The 22,206-nt window shown below is 39.4% G+C and overlaps 1 protein-coding gene and 1 long non-coding RNA gene across 7 annotated transcripts in view; one reads left to right on the top strand and one right to left on the bottom strand.

Annotated features, from left to right (window-relative positions):
• Nucleotides 1-5,927: 5,927 nt before the first annotated feature.
• LOC119890293 (transmembrane protein 235) lies at nucleotides 5,928-12,273 on the bottom strand. Its single transcript, XM_038701489.1, has 4 exons — nucleotides 11,789-12,273; nucleotides 10,645-10,722; nucleotides 9,687-9,824; nucleotides 5,928-7,195 (listed from the first exon to the last, which is right to left on the bottom strand). The coding sequence occupies exons 1-4, from the start codon at nucleotides 11,958-11,960 to the stop codon at nucleotides 6,951-6,953; spliced, it is 633 nt and encodes a 210-aa protein (XP_038557417.1). The 5' UTR covers nucleotides 11,961-12,273; the 3' UTR covers nucleotides 5,928-6,950.
• A 718-nt stretch (nucleotides 12,274-12,991) lies between these two features.
• LOC119890361 overlaps nucleotides 12,992-22,206 on the top strand; it is a 51,396-nt gene continuing 42,181 nt past the window's right edge. The window contains exons 1-2 of one of the 6 annotated variants that reach the window (XR_005442225.1): nucleotides 12,992-13,202; nucleotides 17,299-17,422. This is a non-coding gene — a long non-coding RNA (uncharacterized LOC119890361). The remainder of the gene's footprint in view (nucleotides 13,203-17,298; nucleotides 17,423-22,206) is intronic. The other 5 variants (XR_005442223.1, XR_005442228.1, XR_005442221.1 and 2 more) reach the window with 5 other exon arrangements.

The following is a 22,206-nucleotide window of genomic DNA, read 5'->3' on the forward strand; positions in this document are numbered from 1 at the left end:
ACACACCCTGTTGGGCCTTACTGGAAGTAGGATTCCCTTTGCACTTCCTTACATGACACATGTGCCATCTCTTCCAGCCAGGAGTTCAGCAATAGGCAGTTAGAAAAAGACAGACAATGTCTTATAATAGACACCCTAATTAACAACACTGTACATAGTGTACTTGCAAAGAGCAAGAAACAACTAGGCCTCACTTGGACACTTGTCAGTAGTATAATTAATAAAGCAGAAAAATGTCTGAGGCTGAATACATCCACATCACAGTTTCAGATGTGTTACTGTAATTCTACTGTAATGAAACAGTGCCAACTCTGTGAACACTATCACTGAAATAAAGCCAAGTTGACGAAGGTGTGTATTAAGGTGAACTAAGACATTATTTAGTGGCCGGTGTTGTGCCAAATTTTGCCTGCCTGCCGAGAATTGCATGCACCTCGCGGGTGATAACGGTCATTAATGCTGGGAAAAGAGGTAGATGCCTGGAATGGGCGACTACTGACACCTAGTGGATTATGTGATTCCTCCCCCTACACCTTTTTACCATGGTACCAGCCTGACCAAGGCAATGCCGTTTTTTTGATCCACTCCACTGGATTGTCATGAAATTTAGTAGATATTCATGGTCTCTAGAGGATGATCCTAATGACTTTGGTGATCCCTATTTCTCTGACACCATCAACAGGTGAAATTAGGAGATTAGAGTCTGAGATTAACTGGAAAATGGGGGTGGGTAGAGAATTTTATCAGTTTTTTTTAATATAAGAAATAGTCCAAATGAATAATCAAAATGTAAAAGGTGTCGCAACATAGTGACAAATCCACAAAGACTTTTCACCCGACCCTGCAGCTCCCCTCCACTCTTTTTGCATTTTTCAGCTGATTGTTTTGGTTTTAAGGCCCAGAGTGTTACTGTTTTGATTCAGTCTCTTCGCTCTCATCAGGGTCGTTTCAAGACTTGCCAGTCAATGCTCTGTACACTACCACAGACAAAGTTAGTGAAAGTTTGGTCAAAATATACTGGAGCGTTTGGCTACTAACAGTCTGCCCTGTGTCAGCCGAATATGTGGCCAGGCAACTGCGCATGTATTATTATTTTCACTTAAGTTTGATTCATATTAAATTTTTCTATGGACCCCAGGTAGAATAGCTGCTGTGCTTCAACAGTCCGCCCACCCCCCCACCAAATAAAAAAAAAACAGTGTATGAGGAAGAGGAGATTTAACGTAAGAAAACCTTTTGTTATTTCCTATTTGTGCCAAAATTATTTACAGCTGTACAATCTAGTCAACAACTAGGATTTCCTTTGCTTTGTAAGCTTTTGTTAGTTTTTCACAGCCTCCCTTGCAGCGCATTGTAATTTAAGTTTTTCACATGGACCCAGAAAAGCCTCTGGCCCTCAATTCAGAGAAAAACATTTGTGTCATTGTCCACTGAAATAAACCCTGTAAGACAGAGAACGTGGAGAAGAGAGGGCGACAAAGGTGAAGGAAAATAAAGCCATTTGTAAAGTGCACTTCCCTTCACTCGTCCTCTCTCCATTTTTCTTTCTCTTGGTTTCTGGCAGACAGTATTGCACAGCTTTCATCAACAGGAAGTGGGACTATTCTATTCAGAGAGGGAAATATGCAATCCATCCTACTATTCATTATATTCTTTCTATCCACTTCTGTTTTCATCTGCTTGTTTCTGTTTGCAAACTTCCAATCCCACCAGGGAGGCTTTCCAGTTCTCTTCCTTCTCAGCCGAAAGAATTGAGACACTTGACTGAATGTTTGTTATGCTTCTTTTGTCAGCTGTTTTCAAAGCTTTCCAATCCAAGTCAGGTCACAAATCTCCATCAGCAAATTGCAAGTTAGGATGCAGGTCATTCAGGTCTCTGGATGATGACCAGTACAGTGATGCAGCATTTATAACCTTTCAATAAAGGAATAAAAATATATACCAAGCTTTTCGTTTTAATTCACTACCTCACATTATTTAATTGTATGGATTTTTGCAGGGCAAATCTTTTCTTTCACTTCAAAGTCTTAGGTCTCAGGTCCACTCTGTGTTTATGTGTACTTGCGCGTCTGTTTGCCAGCGTGTCGCAAGCCTTACGCATTTATCTTGTGTGAACTCTTCTTACCCATCTCATCACTTGATCCAAATAGCCTATATTTTCATCGCCGGAAACAAATGAAAACAAGATCCGTGGCATCTTCAATTTCTAGAATGAGCCCATTACTGTTGGTGCACACTGAGCGAGGGACATGTCTAATTAACTTTTCGAGTGGCTCCCAGGTAAGAGAAAATGCATCTTATTCACGTTCATCCTCTGTTTATGAGACCACTCAATCCTAAGATATCAGCTCCACATGCCCCTAGACTGCTACACTGCAGTGCTGGATGCCATGTGGTAAAGTGTCCAAATGGGTTAAAAAAATATACCCACCTAAGTAGCTACCGCAGCAGGAAGAAAGATGGTCTGAATCAGAACGTGGAGATGAAAGTGTTGGAGAATGAATCATTGGGACCCTTGTCCTGGAAGGAGAGGGTGGGAAAATATAAGATAAATGAGCAGTACCGGCTACATGAATCTCTCTCACTGCACAACATACATTTGAGGGATATGCTGGTTTCTTTAATGGGTGTGCTTGAAGATGTGACTGCTTTACAGTAGCTCTCCATTAGTTCCCTCTTCAGGGGTCAGTTATTGGGTCAGATATTTTTCAACCAAAGCATGCTCCACAGTGTGTTCTGTTAAGAGCCTTTCATGCACGAATTGCAGGCTATATATATATATATACATACATACATACATACATACACACACACACACACACACACACACACACACACACAATATAAATAAATAGTCTTGGTTCAGGATTACACATTCAAGACAATCTTTTCCGTGCAATCTCAGCAGACCCCTGGATGTCATCATTTGCAGCAGCTCAATATCTGTTAGCAGTAATTGTGTGAAATGAAAAATAAACTAAACAATCATGGCAGTGTAATGAGCGGGCCTCCCAGCTACAATACCAGTTCTTAATAATGTGTTGACAGGATGTGTTAATGTGCCTTCAACACCCTTAACAAAAGCTGGTCCATCGATACCGCAACATGGCAAGAAGGACAAAATCCCTTTTAGCACTGTGAAATTCAGTAGGAAAGACTGTTACCCCTGAGGCAGTGATAAATTAAATTTTCTGTAACATTTCAGTGAGTGCCTTATTCATTATGCTGATAGACCTACTGAAAGAAAGAAATGACCTGATGGCAATGACCAGAGGTAACACCTTTGTTTCACTCACTGAATCAATAGGTGAGGCTTTATAGTTTGTTTCACAGCTTACACCAGCATTTTCATCATTGCAATATCTCTTTAGAAAATACCATGATTTCTGACCTTTCCCTAAGGCAATGCTTTTTTCTGTAAAACATTTGTTCTCATTCTAGACATAATGAGTACATTAGGGTCCAGTTAAATCTATATAATATATTATGTTAACCCCCCTGATGGCAACACATGCCTAATGGAGAAATACAGTATATTGCCTATAGAATTTTGTGGAGCCGAGCACAGTCAACATCACCTAAAAAGGTATCAAAATGCTTTTGACCAATCACACAGAGAAGGTAAAAGCTTAATCAAAAGGCTCTTTTGGAGGGGAAAAGCCTAAAACTCATGACAATGACAAATTTCACAAAGGCATCTCACAAAACAAGAGATTGATTTATGAATGTATATAGTGATTACATGTTGGGGGGGGGGGGGGGGGGGGTTAAAAAACAGCTGCCCAAGGAGAAATTGAGCGAGGAAAGTAGTTCTGATAGAAATAGGCTGTGTTTCTTCAATGAATTCTTAAAACTGAAGCCTAGAGGTTGTCCAAGTCAAAATTACTGCACTCTGTCAAGGGCAAGGGCACAAATCAAAGAGTAATGGCTTAGCACCAACTTTGGTGTTCCTCTGCCAGAGTGGATTGATTGATTTATTATATACCATAAAAGTTTAATGGGATTTCAGCAGGCCTAATATATAAAAGGATGGCTGCGCGACTGAGTCGATGTGCTTTGGTCCTTCCTTTATGGCTCTCCGGTCTCTGTAGCATCCTGAGACAGGATTACTGGGCAGGAAGCTGCCAAACAAACAGCTGAGTGGACACAATGTTTCATGGTTTGGAGTTTGATTCACTGGCTGAGGCGCATTAAATCACGTAGAGTATCACATTTAGGCAAACATAAGCACACCTTTTATGTTGTAGCGTCTCTGCCATGAGCACCCTTAGCAGAGACGTTTGCATTGCTTTTCTCCATTACAGTGCTTAGCAGTGTAATTTAGTTGTTTAGTGTTTAGTGTAAGTTCACATCTTAGGGTCAAAAATTCCACTTAAATCACTATTAGTCCCAGGTTTACTTCTGCAACTCCTAAACCTTTTCATGTGTCAGTAAACTTTTTTTCCCTGAGCTTTTGTCAAATGAAAAAAAGAGCTGCTCCTGTTTAACCTTCTTCTATTGGATTGAACCACTTTTCCTCATATGTGACAGACAGTTTAGCTACAAAATGTCTTTGAGGCAGAAAGCAAGAATAGGAGTATAGTGGTAGTTAATAGTTCACAAAATCACTGTAAAACTATTGGCAACACTCCAGTCATAAAGTGCAGATCACTCGGCTGTAACAAAGTTGTCAGTGAACACGTAGGCCCATCACTGTATTGCGCAGTGGATAAACAAGCTCTCATTGTACCTGTAAACTTCAACCCTGTACACGGTACATACTTTAAATATGTCACATGTAAACCTGATTCTGATTGTTGTAAATCTGTTGTAAATATTTTGCACTCACTGCACAAACTGCCATACTGCACATATTCTTTATTACCATTCTCTTAAAAATGTATACCATGTCAATTTAATATTTTAATCTTTATATTTTATTTTTGTTGTGATGCAGCAAGTCACCAAAGCAAATTCCTTATATGTGTAAATGTACTTGGCTGATTCTATTGTTGCTCATAGATGTATTTTCACTTTTTATTTTGAGTGCCGAGTCATGAGAAAAACTGTAGAGGTTTAAAAAACAAATTATTTGTCCTGGGATAGACTTGTCAAATATAATCTGTGTGCAAACTTAATAGCAACAAGTAGAAGAGCCTGGATGTCCGGGATGTTCATAGATGCCAAATGCCGCTAGTATTGGAGGATGACCACTGCTTAATGAGCACATTGTGGAGTTTGCTTTTCAAACAGTTCTGTTTTCTGCACATTTTATATTTGTAAAGCCTTTCTTTGATGCTTTGTAAGCTTCATTCTTTACATTGCCTTGCTACCATCTTCTTTGTCTTTTTTACTGGTGCATTCCTACCTTAGCATAGAGGCAGTAATGCACTGAAAATGATGAGCATACTTTTGTGCTACAATTTCACGGTTGTCACAACATCGACAATGGTTTGAAGGTGCAAATATATTTTGAATGAATGTATCTTTTATAGACAGCAGTGTTGCAACATATTGGTCAGCCATTTCTAAATTCTTCTGAGGCTGTCTTTGGCAATTCTTTACACAATTGTTTTTCTGTCTGGCCTGACTCCGGATGTGCTTCATTTACATTCAGAGGCAGGCAGTCCCAATTTAACCTAAGGCTCGGTGGTCTAGTAAATGCAAGACTTGTTTTCTCAGAATTGTATTACATTTAGAATACATAAAACAGAGTGGATGCATGAGCATATAATCATTGTGTTTTAGATGACTCCTCAGGACATTTGTGCACTTGAAAGCATCTGATCATTGTGGCTGGTTTCTGTTGCATACTTACAGTATGTATTCACACTACAGCTGGATTGATGTTTCATTGCTATCACAGTTAATAAGAAAAAGTTAAGCCGTTCTGTTACAAAAGCATGAGCAAGGTTTGATGCGATTGTGAAAAGGGAACGACAACACAATACATTTTTCTGCATTGCAAAATGTTCAGTGTTGTATTTTCATTGTGCCCCAACATGTAGAGAGGAGTCTCATTTCTAGAAATGACAGCACAGACAACATTACAATATCCAGCTACTACTACTGCAAGGCAACACATTCACATATTCTGTGAAAACAGCTGGCATGAGTGCACTTATCTTTAGCCCTGTTTCCATAATGCATTCACCAGTAGGGTGGATTTTCGTGAAGTTTGTAAGCAGGAGGCGCAAACTAATATTTTAGATGTTTCTTTAAAAGTCACAATACTCTGGTACATGGATCAACAATGCAGCAGCTTTTTTATAATAATATTAGAAACTACACCATTCCTGACAGCATGCTAGAGTCTATACAGCTGCATTGCCTGGTGATTCTCTGCTGCAGAATCTGCAATTTTTTCAGTTGAATTAAATATTTCATATGGGTGTCGAGTAGGTGTAAGCCAAACACCCTTACAGGATAAAGCAGGTGTCAAAAAGGAAAACCTAAAATGTGACCCACAAACCTTTACAGAAATGTATACATAATAAAAGGGTTATTAGCTATACATAAATACTGACTGCAATATGCCAACAAGGCTGAAATTACTGATAAACACTCAAAGAAAAAAAGAATCTGCTAATCTATGCAGTAATTACACTCTGAAAGGGTAGCCTCTGTTTTTCTATTTGTGTGCCCACATTTATAGCATCATTGGGACAATGGATAGAAAATTATATTGAGAGGATGAAAGGCAGCAGGCATTAACAACAAGCCAGCAAAAACAATGATCAAACAGATGTTCAACAGCATCACTTCTTCAGCATCTGTGTTTCCATAGTTGCAGTTATGTAAAGCGAGCTCGCATTTACATTTTGTTGTCTTGATCGCTACCTGCTTCATGGTATTACAATACTCTTCAAAAGAAATTTTCTTTAGTACTAAAAATAAATACAGGAATAACAACAGTAATATCATCCAACCTCTGGGCTTTTAGATTCACTTGGGTATCGAAAAACACCAATCTACAACATGGCGATGGCTACACCAGAGTCATAGCGTCCCTTAATCTGAGTTATTCTGGCAGCTACCATCAGCAGCAGACCAGTGGCCACCTCCAGGCTGTAGGAGAGCCAGGCTGTGGCTAAAGACCAGCCAAAGGAAACATCCACATTGGCAAGGTTCTCCGGGGACACGATACGCTGGAACTCCTCCATGGCCTGGTTCGAGTATTTGATGTAGATGCTGACCCCAGTCAGGGTGAAAAGACCTGTTGGTGCACATAAACAGACAGATGGCACCATTGGAAATACATAACTGCCCAGATTTTCACACACGCTGTAACATGGACATAGATCCTTCTTGAAGATTTGGAATGAATTCTCCAGACACAAGACCCTTGAGCTGCCTAAAACATCATGGTGTTGTATGAAACATAACCAGTTTATACAATGAGGCTATTGATGTAATAGTGAATGAATTAGCAAAAAATATTTTTTTCCCCCAACTTTGCTTTCACATAACTCAATGGATGGCATTAGACAACATAGACTTGTTAGCCCATTAATGAGGAACAGTGCAATCTTGAAGCATTTCAGATTTAAATGTTTCTCATTCATGTGCAAATTATTCCAGCAAGGTGATTCTAAATTTAATCAGAGCATTTACACTATGACCTGTGACATAACTTTCTATTTCTTGTATTCCCAAACAGACAAATCGGATCAAACATCTCGCATAATAATTACCACAGGAGTGGGCCGAAAGGAATAACACATCACTGAATGTCAACCCCCAAAACACACTTAAATACCGAGTAGTCACCTCTACAAGTATATTTCAGACTGACCTTTTGTATGGCACCATAGAAGGCAGAACCACTACACACTTAACTACTGTCTGCTGCATTTAACCATTCTTAATTACTTGTGGGCTCGTCTCTCAATGTCCGTCAAGCAGTGTGCCTAATTTGCATGTAGGCACACACACCAGAGCAGAAAGAAAGAAAGAAAGAAATACAAAATGTTAAGTACAAATGTCATGAACAGTGCTGAAGGAGGCACAGCGGGTTCTTCGGCAGACCACCCTTTTGTGGCCAGGCGGACCAATCATTTTTATACAAGACTTCAATTCAGGCTTAAATGTGCTCAATTACAGTCATAATTGTGGTCTGCTGGGGAAGAAATTGGAGAAATTACTGACACTGATTCGTACCAGTTCTCTCCTCCCACATGGTCAAGATTTTACCTTTCGTTCTAATCTACATCCATTTTGTTTGTGTAGTCTCCTGTGCATAATGTGACTTTTATAGTTCCATTGCACTTTATGGGTAGTCTGAGCTGCTACTGCACCAATACCACACTATGGATTTGCTGAACATCTATTGTGCTCACTGAGAAAAGCGATACAGATTTGACCATTTTAATGGCATGAAGGCAGCTTTTTAAAAACAACCTTGAGTTGCAGAGTTAAAGCTGAGGAAGAAGTAAAAATTGTCCAAGGTGGAAATGTCAGTTTGGCCAGATGTGATATCTGAGGCCTGTCCAAATTCCAGTCCAATCAGTGCTGTTGTACGTGATGTGCGTTCAGATGGGATTTCAAAGACCTATTGGCACATTGCTCAATGTGAAACTTTGTCACTAGCATGGCTAACAAATGTGTTCACAAACTCAGTAATCCATCAAATGTCAGGGCTGCGCATCACAATTACATTTCAGGAAGATGTTTGTTGATGATTTGACTGTCCAAGATTATTGGAATGATATTCTGTGTAATAGGCCACTATATAAGTAACTACCTATTTGATCATCCTCAGATTCTACAAGAAAGACATTGTTGTTTATATTGTATTTAAAACAGACTGAAATCAACGATAAGATCGTCTGCTATTATGTGCCACTCCATCACTATCAGCAATCACTCCAAATGCTGTTAATTATGTCCATATCCACAGTGAGAATGTTTGGTGGTTTGGTGTCTAAAATCATGTTCAGGCTCATCTGCTTGCAATTATGATTTATTTTATGCAATCTGATTGGTAAGAAAAAAAACTGTCCCCAGTAAATCATTACCTCAAACTTTATTTCCACACGTTTGGAGTGTATGGAAAAGGTCTTCAAATCTGTGATTCAGCATATACAGTAGGAGTCCCTGTCAGAGGAGCACAAACATCTCTCACAGTACTACCATAACTGCATCTAAATGTCTTGAGTCAATCACCCGGTGTCTATTCACAAAATCTGACAAAAAGAGCGAATAAAGAGATGGAAGTCTTGCATAGTGCTTTTTTTCTCCTTATTTCCTTCCCCATCTCCACCTACTCTAATAACAAATAGCAAAAAGATACCTAACTCAACTCAGTTAAGTCAAATGGTATTTTGAATGTCCACACAGAGATATAAATGCACTCACAGATTCTACTTTTAACAATCTTCTCCACACAACTGCAAGATATAACATTTACACTAATCACTGTTTTCTCATTGGCCTTCAGTGTGCTCCAGTATACTTCTAATGTCTAAGATGGCTAAAGGTCAGAGGTCAGTGGGAGCAGTTGAAATTGCATATTCAAGAGTTAACACAAACAAAGACACCTACATGTGCAGGATGTGCCGCCTAAACACTATTCTTGCGCTGGACATCTTACACACTGACATGAGCAGGCAGAGGATTTGCTTCCAACCAGTCTACATGTCAAGCACACATAATTGCTGCAGGCTTTGAAAAAAAAAATGAAAATAATAAATGATCTGTGGACTTACTGCAGAAGAGAAAGTAGGATGCTGATCCAACCAGCAAGTTAGGACTGCTGGCCAATGAACTGACGAGTCCAAAGATCCAGCCAAACACCAGCAGGACCAGGCTGAGGGGCAACATGATGACCACGACCTTATGCAAGCCTGTAAACACACATATGCAACAATGTGTTACAGTGCCTGATCTACAAGTCAGCTGCATTTTTAGAGCTGGGGTATCTTTGGAGAACTAGCAAACGATTGCTAGATTTTGAAAGCATCTGACCAGAAAAAATACCCACCCCACCCCCTTCCCTTCAACAGTCAGTCCCCCAAACACATTTTCATGGGCAGTGAGTACACGGGCAAAGTTCGCGCAGCAAGGCACGTCGATAGGTAGACTGGCAGATATAATAGTTTATTACAGTCCTGCAACAGCCACAGATATCAATGTTTTTTATTTTGTCAGAGCATTTGATTTATTGATTGCTGTATGTAAAGAGAATGTCAACAAACATCACAAAATGCTTCTAAAATAAATTGCCTACTCCAGCTTTAAATAACTACTAAGTGCAACCATTTGCAATAGCTTTTCAAATTGATTGATCATCCAGGGAACCACTGGTTTCTATTTTCATGATTAGTAGGGTATGAAAATCAACTTGCAGAGTGTTCTCTGTCACAGTGGACAATTTATTACTGTATTTCATTGTCAAAATTCCAGACAGGAACTGTTTCAGAGAACACATTATCGTTTGCAAAATGTTCATATTTGCTTACTGTAGGTCCTCTGGGTTAAACTTTCTGACCAGTCGAGCATCTAAGGGATGTGCTGACTTTCTTCATACTATCGCTTGTACATGTTATTACTTCAACAGCCAACACACCTACCAATTACTTTTGTCAGGATTCATTGACTTTGTTTTTATTTTAAATCAAACTCATTAACACCTCACTATGACAGTTGATAAATAAAACCACTCACCAAGAAGGTGCCTATCCGCCTCTGACAGGCTGGACATATTTGCTGTGAAAGAAGGGATGACTGAGCTCCTGTTTGTGCCTGAAAATGTCAAGGGAAAAGGTCACACATGACAGGACATGTGGACAGAGCTGTAGGACTTTGCAAAATTCCTGCTGGATAACAATGTCAGTTTTTATCCTAGAGTTGCACAAATAATTATACTCAGAGATAGGCTGTAACACATTGCATGACTAAATGCATCAAACCTTTTATTACACCTCTGTGTGACACATTTCACCAGCCCTGCATGCCTGACAGTTTTGTGTCAGTGCATGTTCCACTTTTGCAGATATGTCACAGGTGAGCATAGCTTGAAGAGCTTCAATCATTGTCTCATTATTTAGCATTCACTTTGAGGACTCTGGGCGCCACCAGCAACAAATTGGACACCACTGTGAGCCCAAGCAGTGCAGCCAGCGAGCAGAAAAAGAACCTTTAGAATCTCTCTGCAACCTCCTGCGTGTTCCTCAGCAGCTGCCTGCAGGGGCTGAGACAGATGTGAGAGGTTACAGTTCCTACAGTTATATAGGCTACAACAAAAGAAACTAAACTGTGAATATGAGGTTTGGGCTCTATGATATTATTCCTGTATGGTTCATTATACTGGTTGAATAAAAAGTGAAATGTTAAGAATCTTATTCAGTAATTAATAATTCAGCACAGTCTTTGTAATTTATTTCTCCAAGCTAAACGCACTGGCATGTCACCTCCTCTGTGCACCACTGTCACAAAAATGAGTTTTTGCGCCAGAGTTCTCTGCCGCCCTGACATTGCCGAGGAATAAACCAAACCAAACTAGCATCTGCGTGGACAATAAACATGGTAATGCAGCAACATCAGACACCCGTGATAACCCACTGTAACAATGTAAAGACTATGTTGCATCACATAACTCACAGTTCAACACCATCAATACTGTTATTTGCACGCCTGATGAAACATAAACAAATTCAAAATAGCCTAATAAACCTTGTGATTGAACCCGTCAATACTTTTTACGCCCAACAGTATGTATGCCACACGATAAAGCCTTAACTTATCTTCTGAAGAAAATCTCACACAAACTACAAACTATAATATGTAGGCTTGAATTGAATTGGTATACCTTCATTAATTCTCCACAGTCCAGAATGTGAACTCAGGTCGTCTGGACCTGTGTGGTTGGGTTGCTTCACATCGATGATGTACCAGTAATCAGTCCCAATAGCCACAGCGAGGAGGGTAAAACTGAGCAAACCTGTAAACCCAGCAGTAAGGACAACCAATCCGTACCTCATTATATACGGTCCACACGCAGAGCGTAGTTACTCTAATGTTCTGAGCAGTTTTTTAAAACCCTTTTTCTACAGCATAATCTGTATCAACGCTCCAAGAGGTGCGATGCGTAAAAGCACTCCAGCTGATTCCATCCCTGTAAAGTGCTGGTTCTCCATGGCTACCACGGTCTTAAATTGTTCCCGTTTACTTTGAAAGAAAAAAACTGAGAAGAGAGATGCGTCCTTCTTTGCATCAGCTTATAACACCGTCAGGTAAATGGGGGCTTAAGGCGGCAGCGGCGCTCCTGGATTGATCCACGGAGTCAAGTTAAGAGGGATAAAACGCCACACTTCTGGTGCGGAATTCCAAAATAAACTCCACGACCCGGACACACGTGTTGTGAAGGTGCTAAAAATGTATTTTTGTGGTACAAAAGAGCCCACATCCGGCCACAGTTTAGTTATCTGGTTTTGACTTGATTACAAAAACGCAATTGTAGCCAATTTTTTTCCCAATAGCAATAGTGGCTGCTTTTGTGACCAGACATATACCGACTCCATCCGTTTACAGTATGGTAGCCTAAATTAAAAGGCAGCCTATGTGAGGTAACTAAAAATCAAGATTTAAGGTTGTACTCTAGTCTATTGTAGTTCATGATACATGTGTTTTATTGTATCTTCAGATACTCATTTTATCTTGTGTTCTATTGTAACTTAGGCTATTGTAGCCTACTTGTATACTTTTTTCATTTCCTTTTTTCCTCACTGTTTAATAATGTTGTATTTCTTTAAAATCCCTTCTAGGGACGTGCGTTGCAAATTAGCTAAGATAAAATACTGTTACAAACACAGTGGATTGCTGTTTTCAGTTTATCTATGTAAGCTGTAAAACACATTGCTCCATACCGCTAGCAAATACATAAATCCTCTCCAGCTTATGAGATAGGTTTAATTACATTTAAGAAGCTCTGTTGGCATCCTAATTAGAATAGGCCTACTTAGGCCTACCTGTGCTTTATGACCAGGCACTTTGTCACCTGTTATACCGGAGGGGACCTGCAGATGGGGCAGCTTTAGTGACGTGTGCAAAAATCCAGCACAAGGCAAGACGGCGTAGTGTTGTGTTGGTAGCCAACTGCTTTGTAAGCCGAAGGGGACGTTATAGCTACGACGTTTAAAAGTAGGGCTGTTAATGCTATGTGAGAAACAATAACGTAAAAGTGTGGGCACCTGTTTAACGAGCTAACTTTAGCGGTCTCCGAGGTAAGTTCGGTGTTTTAACTGAACCCTTAATTATCTCTGTGATTAGGCTGTATTTTGTCACGGAGGTGGTCTTAATGTCAAACATATCTACAGATTGTTGTAAAAACTAAGTTCAGCTATTAACTATAGCCTACATCAGCACATCATGCACCCCTTTCAAGCCAATATGCACACTTAGTAGAGACACCTTTGGCAACAGTTACAGCCTGGAGACTGTGTGGATAGGTCTATGTCACATATGGACGAAACGCCCCCCCCCTTCTAGTAAAACTGCCCAAGCTCGGTCAAGTGCCATGGGGACCATGAGTGAAAAGCAATTTTCGAGTCCTGCCACAAATCCTCAATTGGACAGAGGTTTCTGACTTGCCCACTTCCTTACTCTAGGATATTTTAAAGCCATTCTTGTGTAGCTTTATTGTAGTACGCAGGGAGTTGTCTTGCTTGAAAATAAATCTACCAAACTCTTGCAGAATGACAACAGGCTTTCCCTGTCCTCTGTAGCCTATTCACCAGGAAATGTAGCCATAGCTGTGTTTTCAGTGTTGTGAAAAAAGGGGGAAACACACACACGCTGGGGGAGATTAACATATATGCCTTTAATGATAAAGTTCAGTGTAATTGCACACTTGTGGGTGTTATTCTTTTTCATGTAAGTAAGTATTGATGCAAGCATTCAAATCCCACAGCCCTCTGATTACTGACATGGAAAGTAAAACTAACAAAGTATCAGCTGTAGCATTATGACAGGTGAAGTGAATAACACTGATTTTCTTAGCATGGCACCTGTCAGTGGGTGGGATACATTAAGCAGCAAGTGAAGATGTAGTCCTCTAAGTTGATGTGTAGAAGCAGGAAAAATGTGCAAGCGTAAGGATTTGAGTGTCTCTGACAGGGGCCAAATAGTGATGTATCGACGACTGGGTCAGAGCATCTCCAAAATTGCAGCTAGTGTGTGGTGTTCTTGGTCTGCACTGGTCAGTACCTATCAAACGTGATCCAAGAAAGGTGACGTGGTGACAGGGTCATGGGGAGCCAAGGCTCATTGATGCACGTAGGGAGCAAAGGCTGGCCCATGTGGTCTGATCCAACAGGCGAGCTACTGTAGATCAAGTTGCTGAAAAAGGTAACGCTGGTTCTGATAGAAAGGTGTGAGAACATACAGGGCATCACAGTTTGTTGTGTATGGGGCTGTGTAGCTGCCGAACAGTCAGGGTGCCCACACACTTAAAAACTCCTAGGTTAAAAAGGGACCAACTAATTACTGGGTTATTCTTTTTGACCCAACATCTGGGTTAAATACCTGACCCAAATGTTGGGTTAAAAAACCCAATGTTGTAGTTAATATAGCCCAACTTCTGGGTCAAAAGAACAACCCCAATATCTGGGTTGAAATAACCCAGAAATTTGTCGGTCCCTTTTTAACCCAGGAGTTGGGTCAAAAATAACTTAACTTTGTTTTACATTATATCTGTCACAGTGTGGTGCAGGCAGAAGAAGAGGAGTCCAAACTTCTAATTCAAACATTTTACTAATAAAGTAACTCCAAAAGGTACAGACAAGCAGGATGAACACACACTAAACAAGACTGTAAAGTAGAATGGCCAAAGACTGAAGGAACTAAATACTAACACAGATGAACATTGATTAACAGAATACAGGTGATGCAGATGAACTAAATGACAAAAACCATGGAAACAGATGAGTGGCTGGAAAACAGAACAAAGGAAGACATGTGACTTCAAGCACTTTTACATTTTTATTGCATTAAATTAAACTCTATATAAAAAATAGAAAAATAAACAACTCAAACATTCAATAACTGGATTGAATTTAAGGCTTAAAGTCTTCAAACATTGGTTGTGTCATGGCATGTGTGACTTTACACAGACTTTAAAGTAGTTAGATGTACATGGCAACCACAGAATTACCACAGCTAATGCTAGTCTAAATGTAGCAACTAAGCATGGTAATTTTTTCAGCAAATGGTGCTAAACTAGCAACGGGGACATAGGCACAAAAGTTTACGTTACATCAACACTGAAAATACTTGCTTACCTTGAATACACAACGAAGTTGCACCGAAGAAGCACATGCCAAAACGGATTGAGTGCGAAGTGACAGTTATTTCAAATGACTGTTGTGAGAAAATTCCAGGGTTAGGGGTGGTTGCTATACATTCATGCCAATAAAGCTCATTTGAATTTGAGAGAGAGAAAGCCAACCCTTTAACCCAGAACATGGGTTACTCTTTGAAAAACAACCCAGAAACCCAAACAACCCAGGAATTGGGTCAAAATATTAGCCCTATAACCCAGAAAATGGTTACTCTCTGAAAAAATAACCCATAATTTTAACCCAACACAAATAACCCAGAAAATGGGTTGAAGAAATAACCCAGGAGTTTTTAGTGTGCATTCTTACCCCTGTCCTCTGCTGAAAGTGCCTACAACAGGCATCAGAACTGGACTACAGAGCAATAGTAGAAGGTGGCCTGGTCTGATGAATCATGTTTTCATTTACATCATGTTGATGGCCAGGTGCGTGTACGTTGCTTACCTGGAGAACACATGGCACCAGGATGCACTATGGAAAGAAGGCAACCCGGCGGAGGCGGTGTGATGCTTTGGGCAATGTGGATGTTACTTTGACACATACCACCCAACTAAGCATTGTAGCAGACCATATACACCCGTTCATGGAAACGGAATTCCCTGATGGCAGTAGCCTCTTTCAGCAGGATAGGATGCGCCCTGCCACAAAGTAAAAATGGTTCATGGAAAGTTTTGTGCATGTCCATCAGACATTAATGAGAGGGAAAGATGGTTTTGTCAAGTGTAGGATAGGAAATTAAGTCCTCCTTGATTACTGCAATTTTCTAAAGCATCCAAACTCGTGGGGTCTATTTTTAGTTTAATTGCCCTTAATTATAAGTTTTGTTTCCACAAATGCATCTGCTGTGACACATTTAGGGTATATTAAAATACTTAAACTGTGCATGAATTGATTTAATTCTCTATTTATAATTGCAATTGTCATTTTCATTGATACAGTATCTGTTTAATTCAAACTCAGATACACCCCCTGATTATTATTTAACCATCACAGATTGATGTCTCATAAACACTGATATTGATGTGGGTTTTTGTTTATACATTTTTATTATTATTTTATTTCATTTGTTGCAATAAAAGATGGACTTCACGCGACAATTTTTTTATTGAAAAAGCTACAGTATTAATTATCCACCAATGTTTCGCACAGTGTTGCCTAGTTTAACAGCAATAGTAATTAACAATGTCTGATCCTCAGCATCTCTTACGTATTACAGAGGTTATCTAAGCAGAGGTCTATACTGCACAGATGATGTCTTGCATTGAAGATATTGCACAAACTACCGGAACAATGCAAAATGTGTTGGCTTGTATCTTCCCTGCACCTGTAAACCTGTGTTCATTTGTAAATTCTTTCATTAGCAATACTGATATGCCATCTTTGGTGGAAAGCAGCAATGTAATGCCATGGTGTATCAGAGTTATTCTGGCTCAGTTATTATTCAATCTTTTGAAGTGCTTTTGATTATTTTCACCTCGAACATTTGATGCAAACACACACAGGTTTCTATCTTGTTTTGCTGGCTTTACAAATTTGCTGAAAACCCATGCCACATTTTCTTAGAAGCTATTGCTAAGTTTTAATGTAAAAAGCTTTGCCTTGCTTTAAATTAACCATTTTTTATGATTGAATATTATAGCTAAAATGCTTTGTGCTTGCTTGAAGCAGTACATAAGCCAGCAGAACACTACTGCTGGCTTATGGTTATTGTCAGGAAGATGAACAAGAATTGCTGTTTCTGTCCACACACAAGTCAGTTAGCGGTTCACCTCTACATCACAAATACACAGTGTGGTTGAACTGGACATGTTTGAGGTTTGTCTTGCTGGTATTGTTCTGTTCTGTGTGCATCTTCTTGCTACAACAGCAGCTTTTGCTCACAGCTAACCTTGGATCAGTGAAGCATTGCTGACATTACCGTTCCTAAGCAATTTATGTTCTGCCGCATTTTGGAGATTGCTAAATCTATTCTTTCTTTTTGCAGATTCTTGAGAGGAATGCAGGAGAAATTGACTAAACCGTATTATTTCCAAACTGTGGATGACAGTATGAAGGTGTGAGAGCAGCGTGATGAGCCAACAGAGTATCAGAAGATAGGTAAAAGAGAGGTCAGAAGTTAACATCTCCTTGGCTCCAGCTCTTTCTACTGTGCAGTTTCCTCTCTTTACATAGGAAACTAATGTGTCTCTGTCTCTGAGTCTCTGTCTGTACCTTTTCTTACTGGCAGAACTCTGGGTTGCCAGTTTTGTCTGTGTCCACCAGTCTCAATGGCCAGGCTCAGTGGTCAGAATATCTTTGACAGTTGCTCAAAGTGCCAAGTTAATTTCCTCAGTATGGGGCAGGTCAGTGCTAAATAACTATGTTTACGTTACTGTTTGTATGAAAGGTCCAATGTTTTCCTTCTCTTTGGCTGTGATTTGTTTGGTCCAGTTTGTGTGAGGTCTGTGTTTAGGCGGTGCACCGTTGATGAGCTAACTGAAAGGACTTCTCTCCATTTTCTTCTGTGTGTAGCTTTGTAATGGTTGGAGCTTGGCTCATTGGCTTTAAGGTGTTTTGTTGAATAGTATTACTCTTCTTTGGATCCTAATTAAAATTCGAAATTAGTCTGTTCCAGCGCTGCATCGTTTGTGTATTGTGTTTCTGTGAAGGATATTCTTACCAATTTCAGTTTGAAGGGTCGCACTTGGATGTTAATCCCATTTTCAATTGCCTTGTTTTAGTGTCCACTCACATCACTATCATATACTAAAATTAATTCAGGTATGGATTTGAATATTTGTAGCCCAGTTCAGGTTTGGTTGTTTCATGGCACAGAAGAGACCATCTTCCTTTGTTTCTGAAAGCTTTCAAGATGGAAAGGCCCATAGATGTAATTTGTGTTCCTTATTATGTATAGTACTGCTATTTGTTTGTACAGTATCAGTGTAGCTCAGTAAAACCCTATTTGGATTTCACTGACATTTCACAATCTTGTTCCTTGTCAGAATATCTGTAAAATGCATCTATTGTTGTGATGCTTCTTTAGATTTGGCCAGCAACATTAGATAATCAGCAAAGAGAAGTCATTCATTGAAACTTTAACAGACGGAGATCTGGGATATCTGACGGGGATGAAGGGGGGAAGGTGTGGTTTGTTGTTCGATAATTTGATTTTAAACCTGTCTGACTTTTGCAGTTGGGTGTCACGGATGCTTAAGAATAATTTGTGAATTTCCCCACAGGGATCAGTAAACTCTTACCTTATTTTTAACTATAATCACACATCATCATTTATTTGTTAATTATATTTCCTGTAATTAGTCTGAAGGTGCAAAGTAACTATTAATTTAAGTTATCAGTGAAATAAAGTGGCGTAAGAAGTGCAATATTTGCCTCTGAATGAAGTGTAGTAGAAGTATTTGGTAGCAGAAAATGGAAACCCCAAGTACAATATTTGAGTAAATGTAGACTACTGTGTAATCCTTTGCTCTAGATATTATGTGCCCAACATTTAAGATTAAAGGAGAACACATCAGAGTCTGTTTACAGGTCTCGGGGAGAATTGCAATGTGAAAAAAGTTGTATAAAGCCTTTTGTGGCTCCAGAAGGAGCTGTGTGGAATCTTATCAGTAGCCAAATGTCATTCAAATGGCCGTTCCTTATCTCTGCTTGAGGCTAAGGTTACTTGCATAACACACCCGAAACTCACTGTTGACAGTCAAGTTGCATTGTGGTTATTGGGCAAGGTTTTGACGAGGAAGAAGAATGCATGGAATAGAAAATGATATTTGTGGTTCTGCTGCATCGATTTTTCCTTTTTAACTGCCCATCGTAAGCCTGAAAATGTTATGGGAATGCAATGTGAAATTGGTGGAGGGCTCTCTTAACATTAAATAAGTTACACATTGTGTTGGCGAATTTGTGCATTTTGTGTTTTACCATACCAATCAATGTTGCTGGCCTCCCTAGTTTTAGAGCCTGAATTTTGGTTGCTACTCTTTGACTCCTCCACTCTCCCTCTGAGAAGATGCCTCATTCAGAAACATGAAATGCAAAACATTGTCCAGTTCCAAGAAGTTGGATGAACTTCATTTAAACATGATTTGCATAAAAGCTTAGAGCATCTGGCCCATGTGTTAAAAACAAGTGCTTGCTTTTAATCCATAAGAAATCAGAATTGGATTTCTATTTGTTTGTATTTTTGAGATAACATCTATGGTGGATCAACAAAAAAAAATCTGAAGTTGTTCATCTGACAACCTGGAAAAAAGAACCCCATTTTAGTATTGTTTGTCAAAAATAACTCTGCCTCTCAGGCAAACCTAGCCAGTTCTGCAGTACGGCACACAGAGGAAGAAAACAGTGTCGGTCATACATATTGACCTCTAGCCATCAATTCTCACCAGAATTCTGTGTCAAGCGCAGTCTGGCAGAAGAACACACGTGGGTCAGAAAGGTTGGTTACTTGAAATTAAGTTCTTTGCAAATGCCAAAATCTTTGGCACTCATTATAGCAGAAATTGCATAGTTATTCTGGTTCGGTCAAGAGCATGTTAAAGGCAAGTTATTCTGTGAAAACATCTTCATTCAGTGAGTAATGTGTAATGATCAGGGCTAGTGAGCAGGGCATTTATGGGCTGTGATTCTCAAAGAAAACTTTTACCAGTGTAATTATATAATTAAATAAATGAAGACAAAATGTCATGGTAAAACATGATGGGCTTGAGAAAGAGTGTGTGTGTTTTCAAGAGAGAAAACTGACATTTTTAGAAAACAATACTACACTGTTGTTGTGGATAGATGGCTAGGAACCTGAACGACTTACAATGACTTGTTGAGGGACTAAGTACTGTGTTCTGCATGTGACAGCTGATGCCAGTTCCAGTTTAAATATGTGGAGTTGTTGAAAGTGTTAACAGATGTCAGGAGGTCGGTTGCGGTGTGGTGGATTGCAAACAGGTGTTTGTGCTTGTCTAGATTGCAGCATGATATGCTACTTTCACAGCACTTGCCACTGACAATTACTCTAAGAGAGAATGAACTTCGAGGTGTACATACTGCCACCCAGTGTAGTGAATAGGAAAACCATCTCAGTAATAACACGCTGGTCAGAGAGTCCTTTATGCCTTGTATTCATGGATGAGTGCTGATAAGGTTGGACTGCTCTGGTTGGGAAATTAAAATTCGCCAGCCAAATAGCTGCCACCTTCTAGCATTTTCGTTACTACTGTTGGGCTTATCAGCCTTTTTCAACAGATGTTGTGACTTGTCAACTGATGTTATTATTAGTTACAAGAGTAACTAATAATATTAATGATACCTCAGTTCCATTTATGTCCTCCATTGAGACAACAGTCTTTGACATTTCCTGTTATATTACTGAGCCCTAATTATAATTCACTGTTTTCTCAAACAGTAGGAAAAGCACAGGTGATAATCATAACATTAATGATGCCTCAATTCAGTTTAGCGGCTTCAGTTTCAGGGTCCTAATATTGGGCATGCTGTCATGAGTCAGGTATCCATCCATATGTAGCGCAGATGTCAACAGAATTTCCAGAAAATCTGAAAAAGAAAATGTGAAATAATAGCTTCAGGGGTGAGAAGCCCTTTTTGTTGACCTTTTTGTCCTGTCTATGTTTGGTAGGTAGGTAAAATACCCACTATTTTCTTTTGTGTATGATAGGGATGTAAGTTGTTGATTGTTTAATTTATTGTTCTGGCTGGGATCTCACAGACACTAGCATGATTGATATAATAATAATAAATAATTTCTGCTTGGAATGCATCTGCTGTTGTCCACTGGTTTCAATCTACTACTGTTAGTCAAATAATAGGTTTATCATTGAGATAAACAGCTGTCGGGACAAATTTTCCGGGTGGGTGCCATTAAACCATGAGCGCGGAACATCAAAGCTCGAACACAGTAAAACCATGTAGAAAACGTGATGGAAAAATGCCTTTTATGTTTTTTTCATGTATTCATGTGAGTAACAAACAGTCTTGCCTGCTTCAGTATTAAGTCTCTTCAGTGGAAGCTTGAGTGACAAATCACATGCCTCATGTACGTCATGATTAATGCCTGATTAAGACTGCCTCCATTGCACCTTGCCGTATTTTGTTTTAATGGATACACTAACACCAAAAACCTTTTTTGCAATATTTTAATTTGTTTTTTGAATTTTCAATGTTTCCACTCAGGCTTTTAATGCACAGTTTGAAAATGTGCAAAAAACTGGTGGATGGAAATGCACTCACTTACTAAGACACTTGAATAGAACATGGCCATCATTAACGTACTACCACCTGTGCTTTTCGTACTATCACAAGTCTAAATGTCTCTGAGTCATCTCTGCTCCATTTCTCAGTAACTGAGCTGAAACATTACAATATTTTGCAAGACACAAGTCTGACAATTTGGGGTCCAGTTTCTTGCTCTTGGACACCTGGGTCATCAACCCTACAATCATTGGCCGTTCATCTGAAGTGCTGAATCACAAATTTCTTTCATATTATATTAGCTTGGCATACAATTCTAGTCACAAAGTCAATAAATATGTTTTTTTCAACTTTTTATTGTCATTAAAGGTTTTCAAAAATCAGATCAGAAAACAAAGATAGTAAAACAACAAACATCTATATATGTTAAATACATTCTAAAAATATGGCTGGAGGCTCTCAGGATGCATAGGTGACCAAGCCTTTTAGACTTTGCTTTCTAAAATATTTCTGTATTAATTGCAAATTGCACACAACACAAAACCATTGGTTTAGACATTACATTTGAACTATTGCAGATTAAGTTTATTCCTGGGAAATAACTGACAAAACTCTACAGGATAAAAACAGGTTAAGGTTGTCCTCTGTGCTGCACACTAACATCTTTACCAGGTATGGGCAGCTTGTGCCCCTA

Source organism: Micropterus salmoides, unplaced genomic scaffold (assembly GCF_014851395.1).
Source record: "Micropterus salmoides isolate LMB-PRFRI ecotype aquatic unplaced genomic scaffold, ASM1485139v1 Ms_hic_scaffold_10, whole genome shotgun sequence".
NCBI lineage: Eukaryota > Metazoa > Chordata > Actinopteri > Centrarchiformes > Centrarchidae > Micropterus > Micropterus salmoides.